At 40.3% G+C, this 24967-nt stretch overlaps 1 protein-coding gene across 3 annotated transcripts in view; it reads right to left on the reverse strand.

Annotated features, from left to right (window-relative positions):
- Plxdc2 (plexin domain containing 2) overlaps window positions 1-16594 on the reverse strand; it is a 395182-nt gene extending 378588 nt beyond the window's left edge. For 2 of the 3 annotated variants that reach the window (XM_021154117.3, XM_021154114.2), the window contains exon 1: window positions 15438-16349. In XM_021154117.3, the coding sequence (XP_021009776.1) occupies window positions 15438-15549 (112 nt within the window). In that variant the 5' untranslated portion in view covers window positions 15550-16349. Of the gene's footprint in view, window positions 1-15437; window positions 16350-16505 lie in introns of those variants that run through there. The other variant, XM_029470933.2, reaches the window with a different exon arrangement.
- Window positions 16595-24967: the final 8373 nt, after the last annotated feature.

The raw sequence follows: 24967 nt of genomic DNA on the forward strand, positions 1-24967 counted from the left end.
GTTCCATCTTCTCAATGTAAAAGTCTGTAACTCACTCTGTCTCCATGTCCTCTCTCCTCACTGCTTCCATACCATGGTCCATTCAGAGCTAGTCACTCAACCAAAAATTTTGCCACAGGTTAGCTGTCACATTCAGGACAGCTTTCAGCATCAGGTAAGTACAACCTTCCTACTGTCCTAGCCACTAGCCGTCTGCCCGACAACCCCCTCAATGGTCTCCCAAACCAATAGCATTTTCCTACACAATGTACACTGTGTTCTCCTCTGTTCTGAAGGGTTTTTTTTTTACTGTTTCTTCACTGTTCAGATTCACTCGCTCTTCTAAACCAGACCAAGCCACACCTCTTTCTAGATGAAACTTCCCCAAATTTCTTCCCCCTGATTCCCAAATGCCCTTTTCTAATGTCTTAACATGGCCTTCTCCCCATACACATGCAAACACATTTAAACTCTCATAGAGAAATGATATACACTCCCCCAGTCACAAAACAAGTTAGTGACTTCCTACAATTCTGTCTAAAAATAGGAACCCTATCCAGAATTTCTTTTCTCTGACAGTTGGATCTTTATACTATACACCTCTTTATTATAATGGAAAGCCTTCAAACAGGAAAATCATAAGTGAGCACTGTGCCTTCACATGATATATTTTCTCTGTCCCCTTTCTATTCTTCTACATTTATGGGTATTTATATGTTTATATGCATGAATATCTATGCACTACCGGTATTCGTTATGCCCAGAAGAGACAGAAAAGAGCATCAGATTCCATGGGACTGGAGCTACCCTGTGAGTTCTAGAAATCAAACTTGGGTTTCCAACTGAGCCATTTCTCCAGCCCCAACGCTTACATTTTCACTGATACATTACACCAAAATCCAAACAAATGGATCTCTAAGATTAAGAGTTGCTGAGAAGCTGGTGTAGAAGACATCCTCATGAGAATTGAACAAGAGTTGCTCCATGGCTCTCAATTCCATGAATGGACCTCATTGTGCTACTTACATATAAGGGGCTTGCTTAATTCACCTTAAATACAAAGGATTCTACACAGGTCTGGAGAACTGATAAGTAAGACACTGGACTGTTAGACCTAGATTAATTTTTATTTTGGCATGTATTGACTTTCATTCCTCAATGGAATCTTAGAGTCTCTAGCATGGCTTCCTTTTCAGATAAGCTCACTAAGATGTAGGTAGAATATTGAGTTTATATATTCAGAGACCATTGTTATCCAAAAAATATCAACTTGTCATTCAGGGAATTTCAGTCATAAAAGGCTTTATCTCTGGCCATATGAAACTTGGAAATATTAATGATTAATATTTACATAACAAAATTCTTTTCACTGTTCATTATTTTGATAAAAGTTTCATAACATGACATTCCCTATATTTTTGCTCTGTGCGAGATTTTCAGGACATACCAAATCAAATATGTTTTTTCCCATGGAAACCTAACTGTGATAGATAGATTGAATGAGAATGGCCCTCTTGTGATTGACTACTCGGTCTCCTTTTGCTAAAACTCTTTGGGAAGGATTAGGAAGTGTGGCCTTGTTGGAGGTATGTTATTGGGGGCTGGCTTTGAAGTTTCCAAAACCTCCAGGTATTCCCAGCGTGCCTTCTCTCTGCCTCTTTAAAGATCAGGATGTTAACTCTCAAATGTTTAGGCCACTATGCTCTGTTGTTCTATCATGGACTCTAGAAGTCTGAAAATATAAGCTGAATTAAACACTTTCTACCAAGTGCCTTGGTCATGGGGTTTTATTACAACAGTAGAAAAGTAATTAAGACAATCAATAAACCTTCAGAGAAGTAAATACTTAGTTAAAACACAGCAGCTTTCATTAAAACAGACTAATGGTTTTATTTTCATTTTACAAATAATGAAATTTAGGTTCTCAGTGTTCGTAGTTTTGCCCAATGTCATGAAGCCAGTAAATGACAAAAGAAAGATGTTGAGAAAATCTACCTAGTGTCAAAGTATCTTTTTAGCAAACAAAATAATGGAATGCTGTTATCCATAAGATTTTTTTTTTCTTACCATGTAAGTTCTGGTAATACATGCCTTAGACCTTGTCACTCCAGAAGGTCATGGCTGACTGAATGAATTAGTTCCCATTGACTCATGCTGCCAGGCTCCTGAAACTATATTCATTTTATAGACATTCTTATAAAGTTGACTTGAGAGTTTCCTCAAAAGCCCATGGGCTTAAAGCTAGTCTCTAATGATAAGATGTTCAGAAGTGTGGCTTAGGCAGGTGACTCAGTTATGGCTACTTGGATCTTTTTCATTGAGCTTAGCCATGGATGGGTTCATAATATGATGCTATCTCTATCAGAAAGTGGTAGAAAATTGAGGAAGTGGACTTACTTAGAAGAAGCAGGTAAATGGGGATGTGCCCCACATACTTCTATGTGTCTTACTCTGGTTCCTGTATGCCATTTATGAGGTGAGAGGTTTTACTTAACAGCATGTTTCCCACCATGGTATCTTCTTTCCCCTTACTACAAGCCCCAGCGAGCAAAGTAGAGAGCCTTTACAGTTGTACTGATAACACCTTTCCCCTTTTAGTTCCTTTATTAGTCATTTTTTTCACAGAAATAGAAGCTAACATGAACATGCCCATCTTCCTTATAGATGAAATTTATTACACATTTCAAATAATATATATTGTTCATTTATTAAAAATATAAAATTAAATTGAATTGATAACAGTTTAAACTGAAGTGTACAGATGGAGAAAAGAGGAAATAATATTAAAATTAGGAAAATTGAACTTTATGGAAGGAATATCATGTAATATCATGAAAATATACTTAGATTATGTATCTCTGGTAAATTCTAACATATGGAAGTCTATCATTTCTAAAGAATATGACATAAATAGCTGTTTCTATGTTAGTAAGCTTTCTTTCATCATAAAAAGTATGTGAAATATTCAAATTATAAAGGTGAAAGGCTTATTATTTATGTTGTTGTTGTTGTAATCTATAACCAGGTAGACCTATTGCCTTCAAGCCTCTGGTAGTAATGGGGAGAATGCATAAGAAGGGAACACACTTACCTTGTTGGGCCATGATAAAAGGAAAACAGAGACCTCATTCCCAGTGATCTAAAGACCATCCACTAAATTCTGCTTTAAGTGTCTCACCACTTCCTAATAGCACTACTATGGCAACTAAATTCATTAACCCATGATTCTTGAACACCAAACTGTAGAAACTTGCAGGCACCCTATAACAGCCTACTTGGATTCTACTAAATATGTCAACTTATTCTTCCATCTATTACTTTTTTTAAAACCTATTTGTTAATTTTTGAATAAATGGAGAAATGAGTCAATGAATTTATAAAAAAGCAAAATCTAATAATTAAGTTGATGAGTTTTATATTGAGAACCTATTATTGCTAAGTAATATGGCTAAAATGTAATTATAAAATTTTCACTTTATTAAAATTTAACTGCTCTTGGAAATATAAACAATGATATAAAATAAAGAAAATAAATGAGCACCAGATATAGAAAAATGATTATCTAGGTGTTTTCTCTCTTTCCTCTTATACAAGCATATAGACTGGAAGACTAACCAAAACAAATGCTATATTGTTCATTGAACAGTTAGCTGTTTCTTTCTCAATAGCCTTTAGTGCTTACAAGGTTTATACCTGTAGCAAAAATAAAATAGTGATTCAACTGCAGAACAAAATAAAGGAAGATATCAAGTTAAATACAAGGAAAGATTAAAATATTAAGATGGATCAGATAATTTAATACATACAGCAGAAATGTAATTGGTTAATGTCACATGATGTTTGAGATTGGAATTATGTTAGTCCCTGGGATCATGCTCTCACCAATGAACACAGTTAATTTAATAAATTGCCTTTTATATACCCAGTGCTGCACAAAGTGTCAAGAATTTAAATTAAATACTAAAGAGCAAATCAAATGTGATTCCTATGCCCATGAATTTGTAAATCAATGGAAGGAGAATCAACTATTTATAGTAAGCCCAATAGAACTGGAAACTTTGATATGTTTACGAGGATTCATCCCACAGGAAGTTCCTACAGGAAGGCAATAAGACCTCAAAACTGGAATCTGCTGATCTAGAATACTGGAAAAATGTAAGATTGTCTGTAGATTTCGAACTCTCCCTTCCTAATGCAGTAGTAATAGCAGTGTGAAACAAAGACAGAATGCATTTGTTCAGAGTATGTGCATGTTAGTATTCGCTCCATTCATATGATGAAATATTTGAAAACAAACTTCAAGGAGAAAACCTTGATTCTGGCTCGTGATTTCAAAAGTTTCATTATGCAGGTTATTAGCCTCACTGCTCTATGGGCCATCACAAGGCAATACATCACTGTAGAAAGCTTGCAAGGAAACCTGCTCACTATATGGTAGCCAGGAAGCAAAAAGAAAGAAATCAAGGAAGGGAGCAACGTACTTGCCCTTAACTATTTCATCTTCTAACTAGGCTCCAACCCCAAAGATTTTACCTTCTCCCAACAGACTCGTCAGTGTAAAACCAAATTTTCAGTGACAATCTTTTTGAAGACATTTATGATCCAAACCATAGCACATAAAGTTTAGTAAGCAGTGAAGTGTAGCACACATGCTGGTCATTCTGGGGAAGGACACTATAATTATAGGTCATAACCAAGTCAGCTGGAGAACAATTCTAGAGATCTTCTTAACAGCTGCTGAGAACAAGTGGGTTTAAAAGGCAGCCAATAGCTTAGATTTAAAATGATCTGAAAGGTCTTGTTATGAGGAATATTTCCCAGCATTTAGGCACATCTTTTAGACACCTAGAAAGCTGGTTAAACAAATTCCATATGGCCCAGAGGTACATCATCACAGAAAATTAAAATCGAGTCATTTCTTCTTGACGTTTGCAATGTTATTCAAATTTATAAAACTCAAAAATTAAATCTTTTAAAAAAACGTTATGCTAGACATTGTTTGTTTGTTTGTTGTTTGTTTGTTTGTTTGTTTGTTTTCCTCCTGGCTGCTGTAACCACACAATTCCTAAACCCACTTTTATTTAAACAAACAAACAAAAATGCTAAACTCACCTTTATGAAGGATGTCATTTCATCCAAGTACTAACCCAGCCCAAACCTGCTTAGCTTCCAAGATCAAATGATACCAGGTATGTGTGCAGTGATACAGCTGTAGACTAAGTGAAGATCTAACTCCTTACAAATATATTTTCCAATTTCTCCTGTCCAACCTCCTATTTATATTTTACATTTTGGGTACTGACATTTAAATCCAAGTTATCCTGTTCTAGAAACTGTGACTAAGAAAATTGCCTAAAACATGTGGAAAAATAGATACAAACAAAAATCTGCCTGAGGAATAAATTTAACCAAATACATCCCCATTACACAAGAGGAACACTAGGTAGTTTCTATAGTTCATCAAATTTGCACAGGAGGCTTCCTGCCTTCCTGCCTCTGCAGTCAGTGATCCAATGGAGGTCAGTCCTAGATGGTATCTAACGCCTGTAGTTTACACACACACACACACACACACACACACACACACACACACACACAGAGAGAGAGAGAGAGAGAGAGAGAGAGAGAGAGAGAGAGAATTGATGAATGAAAGAGAAAAGTCATAAGGTGAAAAAGAGAATGAAAGGCTACTCTAGAGGATGCAGAATTTTAGGAGACTTTGAAAGGCTTGAGGAAGTGGATGGGAAGTGATGGATTTGGAAATATAAAGCAGTATTAGAATATTATTAGTTTACATGCAACAATTATGCATGAAATCATTCCCAACACCCAGCCCCATATGCATTTTAGAAAGACCTTTTCAGCTGTGGAATGAGTGTGGCCTGTGTGCTAATCTTGATTGCTAACTTGTTTTGATTTAGGATCACCTATGATGTTGGTGAGGCACTCATCTGGGTGTATCTATGAGGGAATTTACAGAGAGGACTGGGTGATTCTCCCTGAACTGAACGTGAGCTGCTTCAACCCCCACAGCTGTGAAAGCCTAGTTTGAAGAAAAGGGAAAAAAGGAAGCGCTAACAGGTTTCCACAATCCCCTTTCTCTGCCTCCTGCCTGGCATAAAATGAACTGCTCCATTCGCCCTTGCCCTCTCTACCATAAAGCACCAAAGCCTGTGAAATCCTTGCGTCAGATAAATCCTTCCTTCTTTGAAGTTCTTTAAGTCAGGTACTGTGGTCAATGGTGACAAGAAAAACATCTGCTATCCCCTGGGTTCCAGCAAGACAGTTTGGGAGGTGAGATACACTGCTGGGGTGAGCAAGTCAGAGCAGCTGAAGTTGAGAGCAGAGACAAGCCAAGGGCACTCAAATCCAGGCACAGAGTTCACAAAACAATCAGCTTCCCAGTGGCTGGGCTGGCTGGACAAATGTCTCTTCTCAAAGCAACTTGACAAAACTGAGGCTGAACAAATTTGGCTCCCCATGTGGAGCTGTTTTGCAATGTCCACACAATGAGACTATCATCTGCAGAAGGACTTTGAATCATGCTTGTTTTTAAAAAATATTTGAAATAAACAACAGATGTTAAAAAGATAAGGAAGGCAAACTAGGAAAGAAATAAAAGCAGCTGCCCAGCATGACCATTCACTCCTGACTACCGCTGCACTCAGTTCACTGTGTCATAATATGGAGGAAGTGGAGTTTAAACTGTGCTACTGAGATGCAAGGAGAAGTCTGAATCTTTAACTGGAAGTGTTTGCCACTACATAGAATCAGAAATGTACAGTTTTGAGAATGGGGACAATGTGTCACGTCTACTTTCTTTCCATGTAAATTTTCAGAACTGAAATTAACTAATAAATAATAAATTAGGAGACTACCAACACCAAGGACTTTTATTTTCCACAGACCTATTCATTTGTGTGTATTGTATGCCTGTGTTATATGCATGGATATGTGCATTCTCTATGTGTGTGTGCATATGTGTAAATGTGTGTGTAGCTTATACATAGATGTGTATGTGCTTGTACATACCCATGGGTTATCATGCAGACGATGGAGGTCAACATTCCCTTCTACCTTAAGTGAGACAGGGTCTCTCACTTATCTTACAGTTTGCCTCAGTATTAGATAGACAGCAAATCAGTGTTGGAGTTATAGACATTCACCTCTTTTAAACAGATGTTCTTTATCTACTCTCTGGTCCCTCTCTATCCTCTAATTCACTTCCCCACCCTGCAGAATTTTTTCCTATGATGAGCAAATATTTGTATTGGTGTCTACACACTATACCTAACACTGGATTCATTATGATAATTGTGTGAATGTGATCACTAGCACCCACACTGTCCTTTTATTTCTCTCCTCTTCCTTCTCATATTAGGTCCCTTCTTCCCCAAGACAGCATCGCTTGTATTTTCAGGTCTTATATCCTAGTTATATGTATCTCCATAAAATCTAGGATCCACAAATAAGAGAACAAATATGATAACTGCCTTTCTGACCCCACAACTTAAATGATAATCTAAAATGATAATCTCCAATAAGATGTAGGACATTTTTCTACAGTACTCTGTATGGGCCCAGAGATCATTATCTTCACAGGACAAGAGCAAAAAATGAAATGTCATCTTTCCCTGCTCCCGTTTGCCTGGAGCTCACTCTCCTTTGGGTAATGCATGTGTCAGACAAACATGACTTTCCTTGGTTGTCTTTTGAGCTAAACTGTGGTTCCCTCTGTGTTTTCTAAGAATTATATGGGAACTGTGGTGAGTTTGATAATGTTATCAGGAGAGAGCATCAGTCCTCTACCTTGGAACAGTCATACAACAGAAAATAGTCACTGCCATGAGGGCACTATTAACAATTTCTTGTCAGCTATCCTGGCATTTTTTCTGTCTATTAGCAGTTGTAGGAAACAAACTTCACAGTTTCCAGTTATTTAAGACTTGAAATTTTTTTTCATCAGAAATATTCTTTTTATTACCAGTATGTATAATATTCTTTTTTATTATATTTTATTTTTATTTTTTACACTCTATATTCCACCCCCCCCTCCCCAATCCACATCCCACACCTATCCACCCCCTGTCTCCAACTGGATGCCCCCACCTCCCACCCCACTTAACCTCTAAACTTCCTGGGGCTTCCAGTCTCTTGAGGGTTAGGTACATCATCTCTGAATGAACACAGACCTGGAAGTCCTCTACTGTATGTGTGTTAGGGGCCTCATATCAGCTGGTGTATGCGGTCTGTTTGGTGGTCCAGTGTTTGAGAGATCTCTGGGGTCCAGATTAATTGAGACTGCTGGTCCTCCTACAGAATTGCCCTTCTCCTCAGCTTCTTTCAGCCTTCCCTGATTCAACAACAGGGGTCAGCTACTCTGTCCATTGGTTGGGTGCAAATATCTGCATCTGACTCTTTCAGCTGCTTGTTGGGTCTTTAGGAGGGCAGTCATGATAGATCCCTTTTTGTGAGTGCTCCATAGCCTCAGTAATAGTGTCAGGCCTTAGGACCTCCCCCTTGAGACTTGAATTTTTAACAAATACTCCAAACTTAACATGATTCCAATCAAAACTCCATGAGTTTTATTTAGCAAAACCTAAAACACTGATATTATGTGCTATAAATGACTATAGAAAAGACAACAACAAAACAAAACAAAGAACCTACAAGCATAGCCAAGGCACCTGAAGAGCAAGAACAAGAAGAACCGCTTTGCCCCATCAGATACAAAGACTTATTCTGAAGATATAAAACTGTGTGATATGAGCACAGTAATAATTATGAGTTTCCTCCCTTTATCTTTGAAGTTTATTAGCTTTGTAGGGATTACCCCAGGAACTATCTTTTACAGCTGAGCTTTCACAGGCCCAGGAATCTGGAAATGCTAGCTCTACATGAAAGATGAGTAACTCCTGCCTGTGGCAAGAAGAGATATAAGCAAGGACATACAGACCACCCTGCTCACAAGAGCACTTATTACCTAACCATGAACAATTATATAAATCTACAAGGAGAAAATTAGCACCAGAAAAGTCACAAGCAATATCAAAAGTAAAAAAAAATCAGAAGGCATTTATTACCAATTAATTTTTGATTCTTGGAATTATCAAGCTAAAATGCTAAATTAAAAAATAAAAGTCAAGGGTGCACATTGTCAAAACCTAAGTAGTGAATAGGCAGAGTTTAAAAGCAAAATCAAATAGCAGAATTCCTAAAAAATAATTGTATACATTAAGCATGCATTAGCTCCTATTAAGAGGACATAAACCAGCAATAATTAAAGGGGGTTGAAATTACTTTTAATCAAAAGGTCAGGGTTAGTTTTTATTTGTTTATTTGTCTGTTCTTCTAAAATCAGGATCCCATAAGTACTGAGAAGATGAATCAGTATACCATAAACCAGTTCACATATCCTTGGTGTGAGTGTTTCACAGGTAGATTATATTTATATGATCTGTAGGGAGTCCTTTCTCAGTTTATGGAGGGAAAGAGCAAAAATGGAGATGGACACTCAGAAGAAAGCCCGTGTAATGCTGGGTTGTATTCAACTATGCTTGCAAGAAGGTTAAGATGTCAAAGAGCAAAAGTACACACTAAATAATAATATTTTCCAAGTTGATGGAGTTTCAACCTTGGGAAAAATGAAGCAGATATGTATAAGGATTCAGCATGCGCTCCACCACAATATACCTAAAAGACTGTCATGCTCTAGTACAAGCACAGAAATAGTGACCACAGCCCACTGTAATTTAGCGAGTAAGGAGGAGCTATTAGAGCTAGAGCTGCTTGGCGAGCCACTGGAGGAATAAGTCTAGTCTGGACTTTAGGTTTGCTTAGAACATACTTTGCTATTTTCAAACAAGCCTTTGGGCTCTGTTTAAATGCACAAACCTAGATATTCATTCCAAATCATGCTGTCCTTTTCATTCAAATTGGAAATGACTTCACTGTCTAGAAACACAAAGTGGTATTTTCCACACATGCCTCTTTTCTCTGTTAGTTTGGCTTGGCAATACATGACACTGTATGTGGTGGAGGAAGTGTCCAAAGGAAAGCACCCTTACTAGACTGGTAGTCTGTATTGGTCTCCCCAGGGGATTAGAATCACTGAAGGGGTCAGAATGAAGGCACTCACTGGAGAAAGAATGTCCAGGATACAATGCTCTAGAGATAATGAAAGCTAAATCTGGAAGTGGGGGGTTGTGTTCAGAACAAAAGAAAAGTTTGGAATTCATCAGATTAAGACTAAGTGGAAAAGCAGGCTAGTAATACATAACTGAATGTACTGTAGAGCTTTGATAAGATTCACTTCTTTCTGACTTTCCAAATAAGTTCAAGAAGATATTCTAAGTGAGAAAAGATGCCTTAGTCCGTTTTCTGTTGATGTACCAGAATGCCTGATACTGGCTTGGACAGAAGAGAGGTAACTAACCACATGGTAGACACAGAAAACTTTGAATGTGTTCAGTTACAAGCTCGTCAGAGAATAAACCAAAGCTTGGCACTTGATAATACATAATTAGTCACAGAATTGTCATTCTGGCATTAAGTATTTTTTAACAAGCCTGTCTTGCATTGTCACAGCACAGAGGAGAAACAGAAAACAAAGAAGAGACAACCACTCAGAGACAGGGGTCAGTCTACAACAGCTGCCCTGGAAAACTGCCCTAATCTTCTGAACAGCCCAAGTGTTCTTAAAGGCAATACCATGTTTCAATGCTGTTTACTTGGCAACCAAATTTCAATATGCAGTTTGGCTGGACCCAGCCACAACAAAAACATTATGAAGGTAACAAGGTAAGCTCATACGCAAAGTACAGGAGAGAAAGCCTATTTATAGGTTGACCGCTGAACATAAACTGAACTTTGAACTCTTTTAGGAGTCCCATATTTGAAAGGTAATAAGTTGGGCTGAGGATGTAGCTGAGTGGAAAGAACACTTGCCTAGAATGTCTGAGTCCCTGGGTTTGGTCACCCCACCCCTGAACACCACAAATAAGCAAGAACTAATAAATCATAGGTCAAGACTAGTGGTTTCAACCTTCCTAATGCTTTGATCCCATATTACAGTTCCTTGTGTTGTAGTGACCCCCCAATCATAAATTTTTGTGTTGCAACATCATAACTGTAATTTTGTCATTGTTGTGAACAGAAATATAGAATATCAGTGTTACTAATTATTAATACGAGCCAATTCATGTTAAATGTACATACATATTTTTAAGAATTCTGCCATTTGATTTTGCTTCTAAATTCTGCCTATTCACTACTTAGGTCTTACCTCTGTGAAAGGGTCATTTGACCCCCAAAAGGGGTCACAACCCACAGGCTGACAATCTCTGATCCAGAAGATATAATCAAATAAGATTAAAATAAGCATCATTAATAATTATTAGGGGCTGGAAAGATGGCTCAGTGGTTAAGAGCACTGACTGCTTTTTCAGAGGTTCTGAGTTCACTTCCCAGCAACCACATGGTGGGTGGCTCACCACCATTTTGTAATGGGATCTGATACCCTCTTCTGGTGTGCCTGAAGACAGCTTCTGTGTGTGTGTGTGTGTGTGTGTGTGTGTGTGTGTGTGTGAATTATCATACCAGGTAATGTTTGAACTTCTTTCCCTGGGGAGGCAGAGACAGAAGGATCTGTGACATTGAGGCCAGCCTGGTCTACAAAGTTCCAGGACAGCTGAGGCTACAAAGGCTTACTCCATGGACAAACAAGACAAATCAAAAATAAAATAAAAATGGAAGGCTTAAGGCAAGTAGCCATCTGCCAGAGCACTGGGGCACTTTACTAGAACTACCTAGATCATACACTCTGCTTTTAAATTATTATTCTATGAAGATAATTTTTAATATCCATTTCCACCTTATTGATTAAAAGCAATTTATGTTAAGAATTACTTAAAAGTCTCCCAGGAGCATATTGAGGTCAAAACTCCATCCTGAACTACAGCGATAATGTTATTCCATTTAGTCTTGCAAGTATTTATTATATGCCTGTATGGTACATGCTGCAGCAGATTCATAAAGATTACAAGGGACCCTGATTGCAGGGACCAGTGTGCTGGTCTAATAGAATTATGATAGAGATGGATCAGTACAAACAAGAGAAAACACCATAACCAACAGACATACAAAATCCTTAAAGTTCTTCAAAGGAAGCAAGCAGTAAGTCGGAGTATAAGTTTAGGTAGAGATAGGACTAGTGACAAAAAGAACAAGAGGATGACAAGACAGTAGGAACATGTGGTCCTCACTCAGGGACTATTTGGTGAGAATTCAAGAATAAAGAAGGTGATGGGGTGGAGCATTGGCTCATGCCCTAAGCTCATGGCCTTCAAAACAAGTGGAAAATCTCAAGATCACAGCTGTGGGCCAATTCATTCATCTTTAAAACTAGTGCTTCTGCAATAGGAGGTAACATTTAGAAACAAAAAAGGGTACATGTTGTCTACATCTCTGCAGGGGCCTGTTTGATTCTTACAGTGAAGAAATGTGCAACAGCTGGCATTTCCAATTACATTCAAGCCTATCCTCGAGGATGAGGGATAGTAACATCCAGCCTTTAATGTACGGACAACTTACGTATGTATGTGTGATACAATTACAATAGCTTAAACGACGATGTTTATTATGTAATAATAGTTATAAGCCTCTGTGCAGGCATCCAAGGATGAAAATCCTACTCTAGACCATGTTTCTGTAGCAATATAACTTACGCAAACTCAGGCTACACAAATCTTTCTCAATTGTATGTTAAGTACCTTATGGAAAGTTTTGAGTCATTGCTAGAGAAGAACAATTAACCTGCAGATGCAATAATCGCACCCACACTGGCTTTACAGGAAACACTCATGGGGATTATCTCTATGTTATCCTATTTTGTTATAGATACTGATGCTAACAGAAACTTCAGTCACAGGACATCATCAGGAATATTGCTAACTAAGCTGGCCCACTTCACTGGAAAGGAAGCACAAAAAATATCCAAGCAGAGAAAAAGCACAGTGAAAATAACAAGAAAATGACAGATTAAATATGAACTACAAGTCTCTAGAACACAAAAACATTAGAAACAGGAACAGAAGAAATTAGTGGTTTCTCTGCCCTCTGGTGGCAATAAAACCAACCACAGCATTAGAAAAGTAAAAAGCACAATAAACAAATCTGTTATGAAATCAGATGTTTGCCCTTTGCCACAATGCCCGTGGTAAAAAAAAAAAAAAAAAAAAAAAAAAAAAAAAAACCGATTGTCACATGCTGCCTTTCACCTTCTGAAGTACTTTCAGGATATTTAATTTTCAGATAAGTCATCTTACAGTGGAAAATAGAGTGTTTTTTTTTCTTCTGTGTTACCTTTCTGTGTTATATATTCAGTAGGTTAAAATGCCTGAATTCTGAGGTAATTTCATAAAACTTCATGCAGAGTGTTGTTTGATTTATAGCAAAATCTCTAAAGAATTGATAAAATAGTTAATTCCCCGTCCCCAATCCTGTGAGCACAATGTTTCTAAGGGGTCCACCAGAAATAGTGAATTCGTTTAAAATGCTGGTGTATTTATGTTATCAACACAGGCATGCCATACTCCCCAAAGCCAAAGCTTTCCACCAGCTGGTCTGCTCTGTGTGCAATGAATTTCATCCTCAGGTTTGCCTTAGAATAGCAAACTTAACTTGGGTGCCAGTATATTATATACTCGGTAGTTTAAAAAAAATGAAAATTCCTAGTCTCTCTTTTATGTGGTTTTGCTGTAAATATATTATTTGCTTCCTGTACCAAAGAAGTTTTTAAACAAACAACTCAGGATGAATGTCCCCTCCTCCTTTGTAAAATTGCTTTGCATATTCATTTACTCCAAATAAGCTTATGGAGATGACTATTGCATCTTTTAAAGTGTTGCTTTCTGAAGAAAGTAAAACTGTTATTTTTTTCAGCCAATGCAATGTGCCAAGAAAATAAACAGAAATATGGTGTGCTAATATAAATTATAAATAGCCAAGAACTTATGTTCATTGATGAGGATGACCAGAGGTGACAAAAAAAATCCAAGAATTTTAATCTCAGCTTTTATCTTGTGGTCCTCATGGCCCTTTACCTGGTCCCCAACATACACACACACACACACACACACACACACACACACACACTTAAATAGGAGCCAGCCTTAAATAGGAGCACCAAGAAAGTAATTTTTTTTCCTCTCTTAAAATTTGCAACGAGGGTAAACACATGACTTGGATTATCCTATTTGTCTCAAAGTGGTAAAATTTTATTCAAGGTTTTTGTAAACACTTATCCTCACCTGGAGTCCCCAGGTGTATCTCCCGGACTTCTTTCTGTGACTCCTTGAAGGTTGACAGTATACATGCATACTTTCTGAAGAACCATTTACCAGTCTTTCTTGAATTAAACAAAGAGGTGTACAGAGCAAAACAGAACCAAAGTGATTGTCCTAACCAGGAAGTTTTCCTTTCTTTTTCTCTTCAAGTGCTCTTTGCTCTCACTCCTGCTGGGAGTCTACAAGAGTTCACAGATTCCTGCCCCAGAGTTTCACTGACCTGCCTGTTCATTTCTTTGCTGAAGGGCAGAGATGGGGAGCAATCTGTGGGGTCACAGTGGAATGAGTGGTCTTGGGAGAAAGCTGGATTAGCCAGTCCCTGCTCAGTAGGAGGACACTGTTCAATACCACACACCAAACCAGACAGGTCACCAGGGCACAGGGTGAGGCCAATTGCAAGTATCTGGGGGCCCTTCTCCTCCAGGGACAGTGTCAAGGAACCCTGAGGAACTGCTGGCATGTTGGGGCCTGTCTGTGAAACAGACAGGCAAAGGACAATGGGGCCAGGGTTTGTCCTCATAGGCATGACTCGTCCCCATCTTCTCCACCTCTTCTCTATCCCTGAACCCTGCTGCCTCTACAGCATCCACTTAGTAACCCCACATTGAGAAAGCTAGTGAGGATAGCCTGAAGGAGGGATGTGCAGACACAAGGCGTTTTCCCTTGGCACGGGGCGACCTGCCATCCCTGACTGTCATCAGATCGTTCATCCATCCATCCCTTCCGTGGCGCACAGGAAAGAGCCTCTGAGCTCCAAGGGATGAGAATCCAGAGGGGAAACAACCTGATGTAACCAAGATTCAGAGAGGGATCCGCAGCAGCAGGCTCTCTCACACCCCGACCTCTTTGGGCTACTTGGGGTTAGACAGGACCACCCCCTGGCGCCCAGGTGGAGTAAGCACCATAGCTTCAGGGAAGTCCTGGTTTCCCCACACCTTCTGATCAAGCAAACCTCTTCCCCGATTCGAGAAACTCAAGTTTCCCAGAAAAACAATTAGGATAAGTTTCCCAAGGGCAGATACTTTGGGTGGGTGTAAGATGAGGATGGAGGTTCCAAGACCCCGGAAGGATCTTCAGCCACACACAAAAACAATCGAGAAAAGTACTTCTTACCATTGGTATGGTGTCCAGGCTCCCCGTGGGCGAACTGGAACCGGTCTGTTATAAAGTGACAAAGTAACATAACTCCTGCTGCGGCCAGGTCGGCCCTCCGGAACCTTGCCATGCCGCTGCCGCGACCTCCCTCCCCTGCCCAACGAATTTTTTCTTGAGGCCCTGGGCTCCGGGGTTATCCCTGGGGATGGAGCGACACGGCCGAGCTCTGCTGGTGAGTCTTGGGTGGGATCCGGAGGCCTCTGACAGTTTCGCTAGGATTTCACTCCGGGTAGCAGAAGCGAAGGAGAGACAGCCCAGCCCTCTCCGAACTTCGGGAGCTCTCACCGCAACTTGTCACCCTCGCAGCCCCCAACTGAGACAGAATCAACCAAGTGAGGGGAGGAAAGGTCACTTGCAGTAGGGTCGGCAAACTCCCGGGTCCTCTCAGGCAGCGCCACCCGGGCGCCCACAGACGGTGACTTCCGAGCGCCTGCGACGCGCTCCACTGGGTTCAAAACAGATCTAATTCCACTGGCTGCGCCGGTGCTGTTCCAGATTCAAGAGGGCGCTGAGCACCGGAGGAACTTTCCCAGACTTAGGTCTGGCCCCGGCGGGCGGTTGGTGTTCCCCAGAGAAGGAGGTTAGTGGAGGCTGGAGAAACCCCTCTGACAAGTTTTTCTTCTTTGCTTCGCCCAAGGCTGAGCGCGCGTCCTCGCCCGCAGCCGGAGGGATGGGCAGCTCGGGAGAGTAGAGCCCGGAATGCACCAGCTGCTGTGAGCAGAAGAGAGGTGGGGGTGTTTTTTAAAGAAAAAGAAAAACGGGAAAGTGAGGTTGCAGCCTGGTAAGAGAGCCCCTCCGGGCTAGGCAGGAGGAGGCTCCGAACGCCGCGGAGCCCCAGGAGTTTGGTGGCGGAGGCGCCGCCGCGCTCCCCCGCGCTCCAGCTCTACACTTTGGGGAGGGAAGGCGGCTTGCCATTTGCTAGATCTACCGCTGAACCCTCCTCTCTTCCCTCCGCCCTCCTCCCTCCCCCTCTCTCTCCTCCAGGCTTCTCCCACCTTCCTCCCAAAACCCGCAGCCAGCACCAACCTGTCCATTGGCTGAGGTTTTCTTGGGGGAGGGGGGACGCCAGAAAAGTCTCCCACAGATGAAGCCCGAGAAGACTGGCTGGGGAAAGCCAGAAGACCATTGCGGCCCCAAGCACCCCAGGACTGGTGCGAGTGGGGCGGTGGCAGATTCTAGTCTCCCGGACGCCATCCGCCCACCCGGTTCATGACCTTTGCAGAGGGACCAATGCCGCCTGCACCCTCCAGGCTTCCGGGGCTTTTGGATGTCAGCCTGCGGGTAAAGAGGGATGAGGCCCCCAGGGAGCGCCCAATATCTTCTGATTTCCGCCTGGGCACTAAAGGGTTAATAGCATTTCATCTCTCACTGAGGGCTGGTCTGGCAACCGTTAGGGTGTGTGTGTGTGGGGGGGGGAACCAAACCTGAGTCGCTAGGGTTACTGACATCCCCCAACTCCCAGCCCCCATCCTATCAAAAGCCCCTCCTCCCCCAGACCCGCACCGAGGGAGGTGGAGGTGGCTCTGGGCTGCAGGGTCCTGAGGCCGCCACCGCTGTTTGGTAAAGTGTCAGAAGGAGGGAAAGGGAGAGTTTAAAGAAACAGGAAGCCCATTGAATTTTTGAATTTCCTATAGGGGTTTTAAAGGGCTTTTGCTTGCAGTTTGTTTTTGTTTTTTCAGCTTGAGGGTCCGCTTCAGCATTAACCCTTTCCAGGCCCCTTATCCGCTTACATTGAATTTTGCATACAGTTAACCATCTTTCAATGGGGCTAAACAGAAAGCAAAGAGACAATGCATCCTTGGTGAAAAATACATGTTCTGGAGCACTGCCTGGGCTAGTACTTCAATCTTTTTTTTTTTTTTCCACAACGAGCAATTTACTTAAGCTTTAAGCCTCAGGTCTCCAGGCATCAAATCAGGAAGATTTTATACTGAAGTTCATAGAAGGTCCTAGAACGGAGGATTAGCCAAGTGAACTTAATTTTTAAAATCATCTGCTAGCCTGAAGAGAAATGCTCTTTCTTGAAGAGAAAAGGAGAGCTAATTTAAACACATTTGAAAGTGTTCTGGGTTCAGCCTTGCTGTAGCTTGTTACTGTCTTGGCCTTTCCGTGCTTTGAAGAATCCACGTATGCTTTGAATCCATCTCAACATCTAGCAAAACCCACTGGAAGTGGGCCAAGATTATTGCAAAATTCGATACAGAAATTTTGCCTTTCCACTGAAAAACATTAACAAGCCTGTTTTCTCTAAAATAAGACTCGTTTCTCTATTTCGGGATATTTGTGAAGGTTTAAATACGCCATGCTTACACCTTTTATTATCCCAAGATGCTTGATAAATCCTGAGCTTTCTTCTGAGTGGTTGATGTCCTCTTGCCAACCAGACTTAAGACTGTAATTCTCTTATTTTTACTCTACCAAGAGTGTTTTAAATCCTCGATTACATCTCAATCTGTGTATCTAGAGTATTTACATCAAGTTTAAAAGAGTGGTTTTCTAATGAAAAATTAATGGGACAGTCATTGATGGTGAGTTTTCCTTCTGCACTTTGAATGGCTGACACCTGTTGTGGATAGACCTGGGGCTAATTATATTTGATGTTAATTCCATTCTCCCTCGAGTGGTTGTGAACAAGGAATGAGCACTCAGGTGACTTCCTGTAAACCCACTTCCCACCTTAATTTGTAAAATAAAGAAGAGTTGATGAGTAGGCAGATAAAAGGGAAGGTGGAGCAGGAGAAAGAGAAAGAGAGAGAGAGAGAGAGAGAGAGAGAGAGAGAGAGAGAGAGAGAGAGAGAGAAGAGAGAAGAGAGTAGAAGAGGGAGATGATGCAGAGGAGGAGGAGGAAGAAGAAAAGCAGAGCAGAAGCACATCACCTGGAGAAACCTAAAGTTCTAAGGGGTCTCATAAACTGTGGAAGATGGTTGTATAGCGATAGACCTGCCCAATCTAGGCACAAGCATGTGTTCATATTAATTGAGTCGTGTTTTCATTGCCGGGGGCTTATTTGGGATGGAGATTTACCGAAACAGACACCTGCCAGCATCACTACCACCAAAAAACAAAACAAAACAATCAAACAAACAAACAAAACCAACCAAACAAAAAACAGGTCAGCAGCTATAGCAGAAAGCCAGGCAGAGAACTTCCTGGGCCCTTTATCCAACTCCAGTTCTCATATCTCTCCAGTTCACAACAGTAGGAACCAAACAATGATCAAAACAAGTTAGGTCTTAGGTCCCCTGTTTGTACAGTAGGAAAAAGACAACCCAAAACCAAAGCCCATTTCCTCTTGGAGAAGACACAGTCACCATCTCCTCTCTCATCCTCACCCCTTTTTCTTATTGTTTATGGAAATTAGTAGTATTTATTTTGTTATTGTTTGCTGTCCTTGGCTGTGCTTTGCCTTCTTGATGACAGCTATAAATATACTTTTGTCAGTGAAAATTGGCTGCCACAAACTGAAAGTCAAACAAATGGCAATTTAGAAGTAATTTGGTCAATATGAATCCATTGGTCTCTATCAGGGCTGCTGTTTAATCACAATTCTTTATTCCTATTTGAATTTTGCTTTGACAAACTTGTACATATGTCCACTTCTGGTAAGTTTATGACAGATCAAGTATATTGATGGTAGCCATGAAGTTTTCAGGGTGTGGAATCACTTGAGCAAGAACTTGCTGTTGAACCTAGACTGCAACGAAATAATTTATTGTTTAGTGCTCACTTAACCAACAGCTATAGAAGAATCTCAAATTAGTAGGATTTGATTATTTATTTATTTATTTTTTACTTTTCACTTCACATCCTGCTTACTGCTCCCTCCCAGTCACCCCCTCCCACAATCCTTCCCCCATCCTCCCCTCCTTTTCTCCTCTGAATAGGTGGGAGTCCTCTTGGGTATCCCCCCAACCTTGGCACATCAAGTCTCTGAGAGGCTAGGCACATCATCCTCTCCCACTGAGGCCGGACAAGGCAGCCCAGCTAGAGAACATATCCCATGTACAGGCAACAGCCTTTGGGACAGCCCCTGCTCCCGTTGTTAAAGAAAATATATGTCATACAATATGTTCAAAGTGGAGTTGACTACACATTTACTGGCTAATTAAAGGTCATATATTATGTGTCCTTAGTTGTTGAATCTGTGTTGTATGTTTCATCACAGTACAGGTGAGTCATCTATCTGGTGACTAACTAAGAAAGCTTTGTAGGAAAAGTTTCATCACTGTCCACAGACATGAGAGAGGTGTTGTGATACTGGAGGTACAGATGAATTAGAAAGTGCAAATGAGTAAGTAGTTCTTGATTTTCTTCAATGATAAGGCCTAGAATTCATAGGATACTTTCTCCTTGAAGATGATACATCAGAATCACTCTTAACCATATAGAACTTTGCATAGACACAACTTGAGATATCTATCCAGATTTCAAATCCTTGAAGATACCCCATTTTCATTAACCTTCATTTTTTTTTTTTTTTTTTGGTCTTAAAGAACTTTCTGTAGCTGTCCATGAACTCTCTGTGTAGTTGAAGATAATCTTGAACTTCTGATCTAACTGCTTTTGTCTCTAGAGTACTGGTACTTCAGGCTTATGTGATCATATGGATCAAATTTGGGACTTTATCAACTGAGCTAAATCCCTAGGCTTGCAACCTTCATCTACATCTCAGGCTATGTGTGAATGAGGAGATTTCAGTCCACCCTCTCACCCTTCCCCAGTTCTAGCATTCTTTCTTAATGGAAACCCTAAGTTGATGCTTGGCTGACAGAATGCCTAAGAAAACATCAGACATCCGTGAATCCAAAACAAAACCAGAGATGACATGTAGGCTAAAGAGAGTCTGATTTTCTTGTTCTCTTTCAAAATAATTCTCAGGAAATAATTTGTGTCCATTTAACAGTATTTGTTGAGACGTTCTACAATTGCTATCTGACAAAGGGGCACAACTAGTGGATTTTTATGCAGTTTTATGCTATGACCTCTCTTTAGGTCAACAACACTTCCTCTTCCTCCTCATTAGATAGGTCCAATTTGTTTCCCTCTGCTCTGCAATTACAAGATTTATTTGTGCATCTTGGCTGACCTGCACTCAAAATCAACTTGACTTCTATTATATGATTGGTGGTGCTTCAGCTTTCTGATTTTTTGTGTAGTTTTAAGCAGTAAATTTTATGAATGGAGAATTTTAAATTCAATAAGCATTTAAAAGAATTACCAAGAAGCTGAAACTTAGTCTTTGCTGATAGAAAATTTAACATACAAGAATCCTCACTGCCTATTAAGCCTTATGTAATTGTTACCTTTACCATTTAAATGATTAACAGCCTCATTATACTTGGCACATTTTTGTGAAATAATATGTTAACATAGCATAGATTTATAGCTTTCTGAAACTTAAAAACCTTAAGGGATTTGGACAATAAAAAGCAGTATACAAAATGAGCAACCTAAGAACGAAAAGAACAAACTGGAACAGTCCACTGTTTAACGGCAGAAGGTGAGAAACAGTGCAAAATGGAAGCATACACTGCTTTATTTATGAATTAGTGATTGCATTTTAGGGGAAAAAAAACAAATGCTTGGCAAATACTTAGTGAATTATAAAATGCAATAATGTTAAAGATTTATACACAATGTATAAATAACTCTATGATGGAAGGAGACATGTTCATTGTTGATTTAGTTATTTGGATTTTTCTGAACTGATAATAAATATCTGCAACACAGGAAACTTGTTTCTTGGGTATCAACCTCAGGGGAAGCCACACTTCTACAGAACCTTAACTGAAGTCTCAATACCAGCACATGTCACACAAGGCTTTGTGCACCTGCTAGTGTGCCCTGAGTCACAGAAGCAGTCTACCAGGACTCAGCCCTGTGGCTTAACCTCCATTTCTTCTTTCATCTTTACTTCCTTCATTTCTAGTTTCTTTTTACTTCATAGCTATAAATTTTGATGTCTAGTTTACACAGTTTGAGTTACAATACACAACTCAGTTGGGTTTTAATTTATTCCAAGGTGATAGAAACAAAAATTATCATCTAATTCCAGATGGTTTTCATCACCCAGTGCCCATTAATAGTCAATTCCATTCCCCTCCTCCAGCCACAGCCCTAGAGAACACTAACCTACTGTCTCTATGGATTTGTGAACAGATGTCTAGGGACACTTCTGTGAAAGGAATCATCTATGAATTTTGGTATGTGAATTCTTCAACTTAGCATAATGTTTTCATGTCTCAGCCATGTGTGGCATGCACATATCCAAAGTTTACTCCTTTTGCTTTTAAAATAGTATTCCATGGGGTGGAAACTAAATAACATTTACATACATCATTTACTTGGATTGTATTTTTCACAATTACACAATTTGTGTGGGTTTGGGACAATATGACTACTTTGTAATTAATTTTGTGAGCAAAAAAATAAAGTCTTTTCCAAGGAAGTAATTTTTTTCATTCTAAATGACATTGGAAAACTCTAATTTTCTTTGTTATACCACCATCATTATTTATGTATTAATATTGTGTATGTGTGCATGATGACTGTGAGGTGGTGTGATATGGCTCATGGCACCAAAAGGTGTGGGAAGCCACATGTGCCGTTGCAGAGTGGCGCAGGCTTCTGCTGGCCACCACGCATAAGTTTGAGCAAAAGACCAATGCTTACTTATGCAGTAAAGATTTTCACCAAAACACTGCCTGGCCCAGGCATGATAATGAGGCTATGCAAAGTACTAAGAGAATAACCAATCAGATGTGAGACATGAAAATGAGGTATGATAATGAGGTACTGAGAGAATAACCAATCAGATAAGTAACATGCAAATGAGGTATAGTGCATAACCAATCCGGGTGTGAGACATGCCTCTCCTAGGCCTATAAAGCAGCACCAGTTCTGGGCTCGAGGTCTATTCGCCTCTACAATCAAGCTCTCCCAATAAACGTGTGCAGAAGGATCCTGGTCGTTCTTGCTGGTCAAGTCAGACGCGTGCAAGACAAAGGGGTCCAAGAACAGTGCAGTGCAGTCCGTTCTTTCCTCTGCTTGAATTACAGGTATTGAACTCATGCTGCCATGCTTGCATGGTAAATGCTTTTATCTACTGAGCCATTTTGCAGTTCTTCGGTCTCCCTATTTAAATTAGCAGCATCCCTGATGCAGTGAATTTGAAGTCACTGTTTCAATTTGTATCTCTCTTATGACTAATGATGCTGAGCATATTTTTCTTCGATGCTTTATTTTATAAATTGATTTGTGAAGAAAATCCCATTTTAAATCATCAGCATAAAAGAGCAAAATTTTATTAATCAGCATTTTCAATAAGTAGATAGAGGGCATATTGGGTCATTTCAAATATTTATAAGTGGCAGCAGAATTACCTGAAAGAGTTTTTACACATGCATTCACATATATTCACAAAAATTGACTCATTGAAGTGATTAATTTTATTATATAAAAGATATGATAATGATTACCTTATCTGACCTTAGCTTGTTCTTCTATGGTTCTTTATATTCCTTTTTAGTTGAATTTCACTGTGTTGCTGAGTGCCCCCAAGATCCCATGTTAATCATTATTTCCCTTGCTATAACAAATTCATCCATATTCAGCCAGACCTGGTACTTATCAGCCATGGGAAGGCAGGGTAACATCATGGCAGCAGAAAAATCTGGAGTAAATACTTCACATCAGCCTGGAAACAGAATTAGGTAAAATGGTTTTCCATGGGGAAAGTTACTTCTTCCAAGAAGACGCCATTGCTTAATAGCTCTGATATCTCCAAAAATGTCATCAATAACTGCAAAGGAATCCTTTAGCACATGAGCAATCAAGGGACATTTTATAGCTTAACCCTTACAGATCCCAAAAGAACCAAGAGTGTTAAAGTTTTCTACCTTTTTCTTGATTGTTTGTGTGTGTGTGTGTGTGTGTGTGTGTGTGGTAAAAGATTACACATCATAATATTTACTATGCTAGCCAGTTTTATTTTTGTATTTTTATTTACTTATTTGCTTTTCAAGCTATTTATTTTTATGTGATATTTTCTTTATTTACATTTATTTACATTTCCTGGTTTCCCCTCCGAAATCTCCTATCCACTCCCCCTCCCCCTGCTCACTAACCCACCCACTCCAACTTCCTACCCTTGGCATTCCCCTACACTGGGGTATAGAGCCTTCACAGGACCAAGGGCTTCTCTGCTCGTTGATGACCGATTAGGCAATCCTCTGCTACATATCCAACTGGAGCCATGAGTCTCTCCATGTGTACTCTTTGGTTGGCGGTTTAGTCCCTGGGAGCTCTGGGGGGTACTGGTTAGTTCATATTGTTGTTCCTTCCATGGGGCTGCAAATCACTTCAGCTCCTTGGGTCCTTTCTCTAGCTCCTTCACTGGGGACCCTGTGCTCCATCTAATGGATGGCTATGACCATCCAATTTTGTATTTATCAGGCACTGTCTGAACCTCTCAGGAGAGAGCTATATTAGGCTCCTGTCAGCAAGCAATTGTTGGTATTCACAATAGTGTCTGGGTTTGGTGATTGTATATGGGATGGATTCCCAGGTGGGCCAGTCTTTGGTTGGTCATCACTTTAGTCTCTGCTCCACACTTTGTTTCTGTAACTCCTTCCATGGGTATTTTGTTCCCCCTTCTAAAAAGGAATGAAGTATCCACACTTTTGTCTTTCTTCTTCTTGAGTTTCATGTAGTTTGTGAATTGAATCTAGGATATTCTGAGCTTCTGGGCTAATATTCAATTATCACTGAGTGAATATCATGAGTGTTCTTTTGTGAATGGGTTATCTCAACAAGACGATATCCTCCAGATCCATCCATTTGCCTAAAAATCTCATAAATTCATTGGGTTTTTTTTTTTTTGGTTTTTTTATTGGGTATTTATTTCATTTACATTTCCAATGCTATCCCAAAAGTCCCTGTCTTAGTCAGGGTTTCTATTCCTGCACAAACATCATGACCAAGAAGCAAGTTGGGGAGGAAAGGGTTTATTCGGCTTACACTTCCATGCTGCTGTTCATCACCAAAGGAAGTCAGGACTGGAACTCAGACAGGTCAGGGAGCAAGAGCTGATGCAGAGGCCATGGAGGGATGTTCTTTACTGGCTTGCCTCCCCTGGCTTGCTCAGCCTGCTCTCTTATAGAACCCAAGACTACCAGCCCAGGGATGGTCCCACCCACAAGGGGCCTTTCCCCCTTGATCACTAATTGAGAAAATGCCTTACAGTTGGATCTCATGGAGGCATTTCCTCAACTGAAGCTCCTTTCTCTGTGATAACTCCAGCTTTGTCAAGTTGACACAAAAATAGCCAGTACAGTCCCCCACACGCTCCCACACCCACTCCAACTTCTTGGCCTTGTCCTTCCCCTGTACTGAGGCATATAAAGTTTGCACAATCAATGGGCTTCTCTTTCCACTGATGGCCGACTAGGACATTTTCTGATACCTATGCAGCTAGAGACACAGCTCTG

Source organism: Mus caroli, unplaced genomic scaffold (genome assembly GCF_978045245.1).
Source record: "Mus caroli unplaced genomic scaffold, Mus_caroli_1 scaffold_2, whole genome shotgun sequence".
NCBI classification, from domain to species: Eukaryota; Metazoa; Chordata; class Mammalia; order Rodentia; family Muridae; genus Mus; species Mus caroli.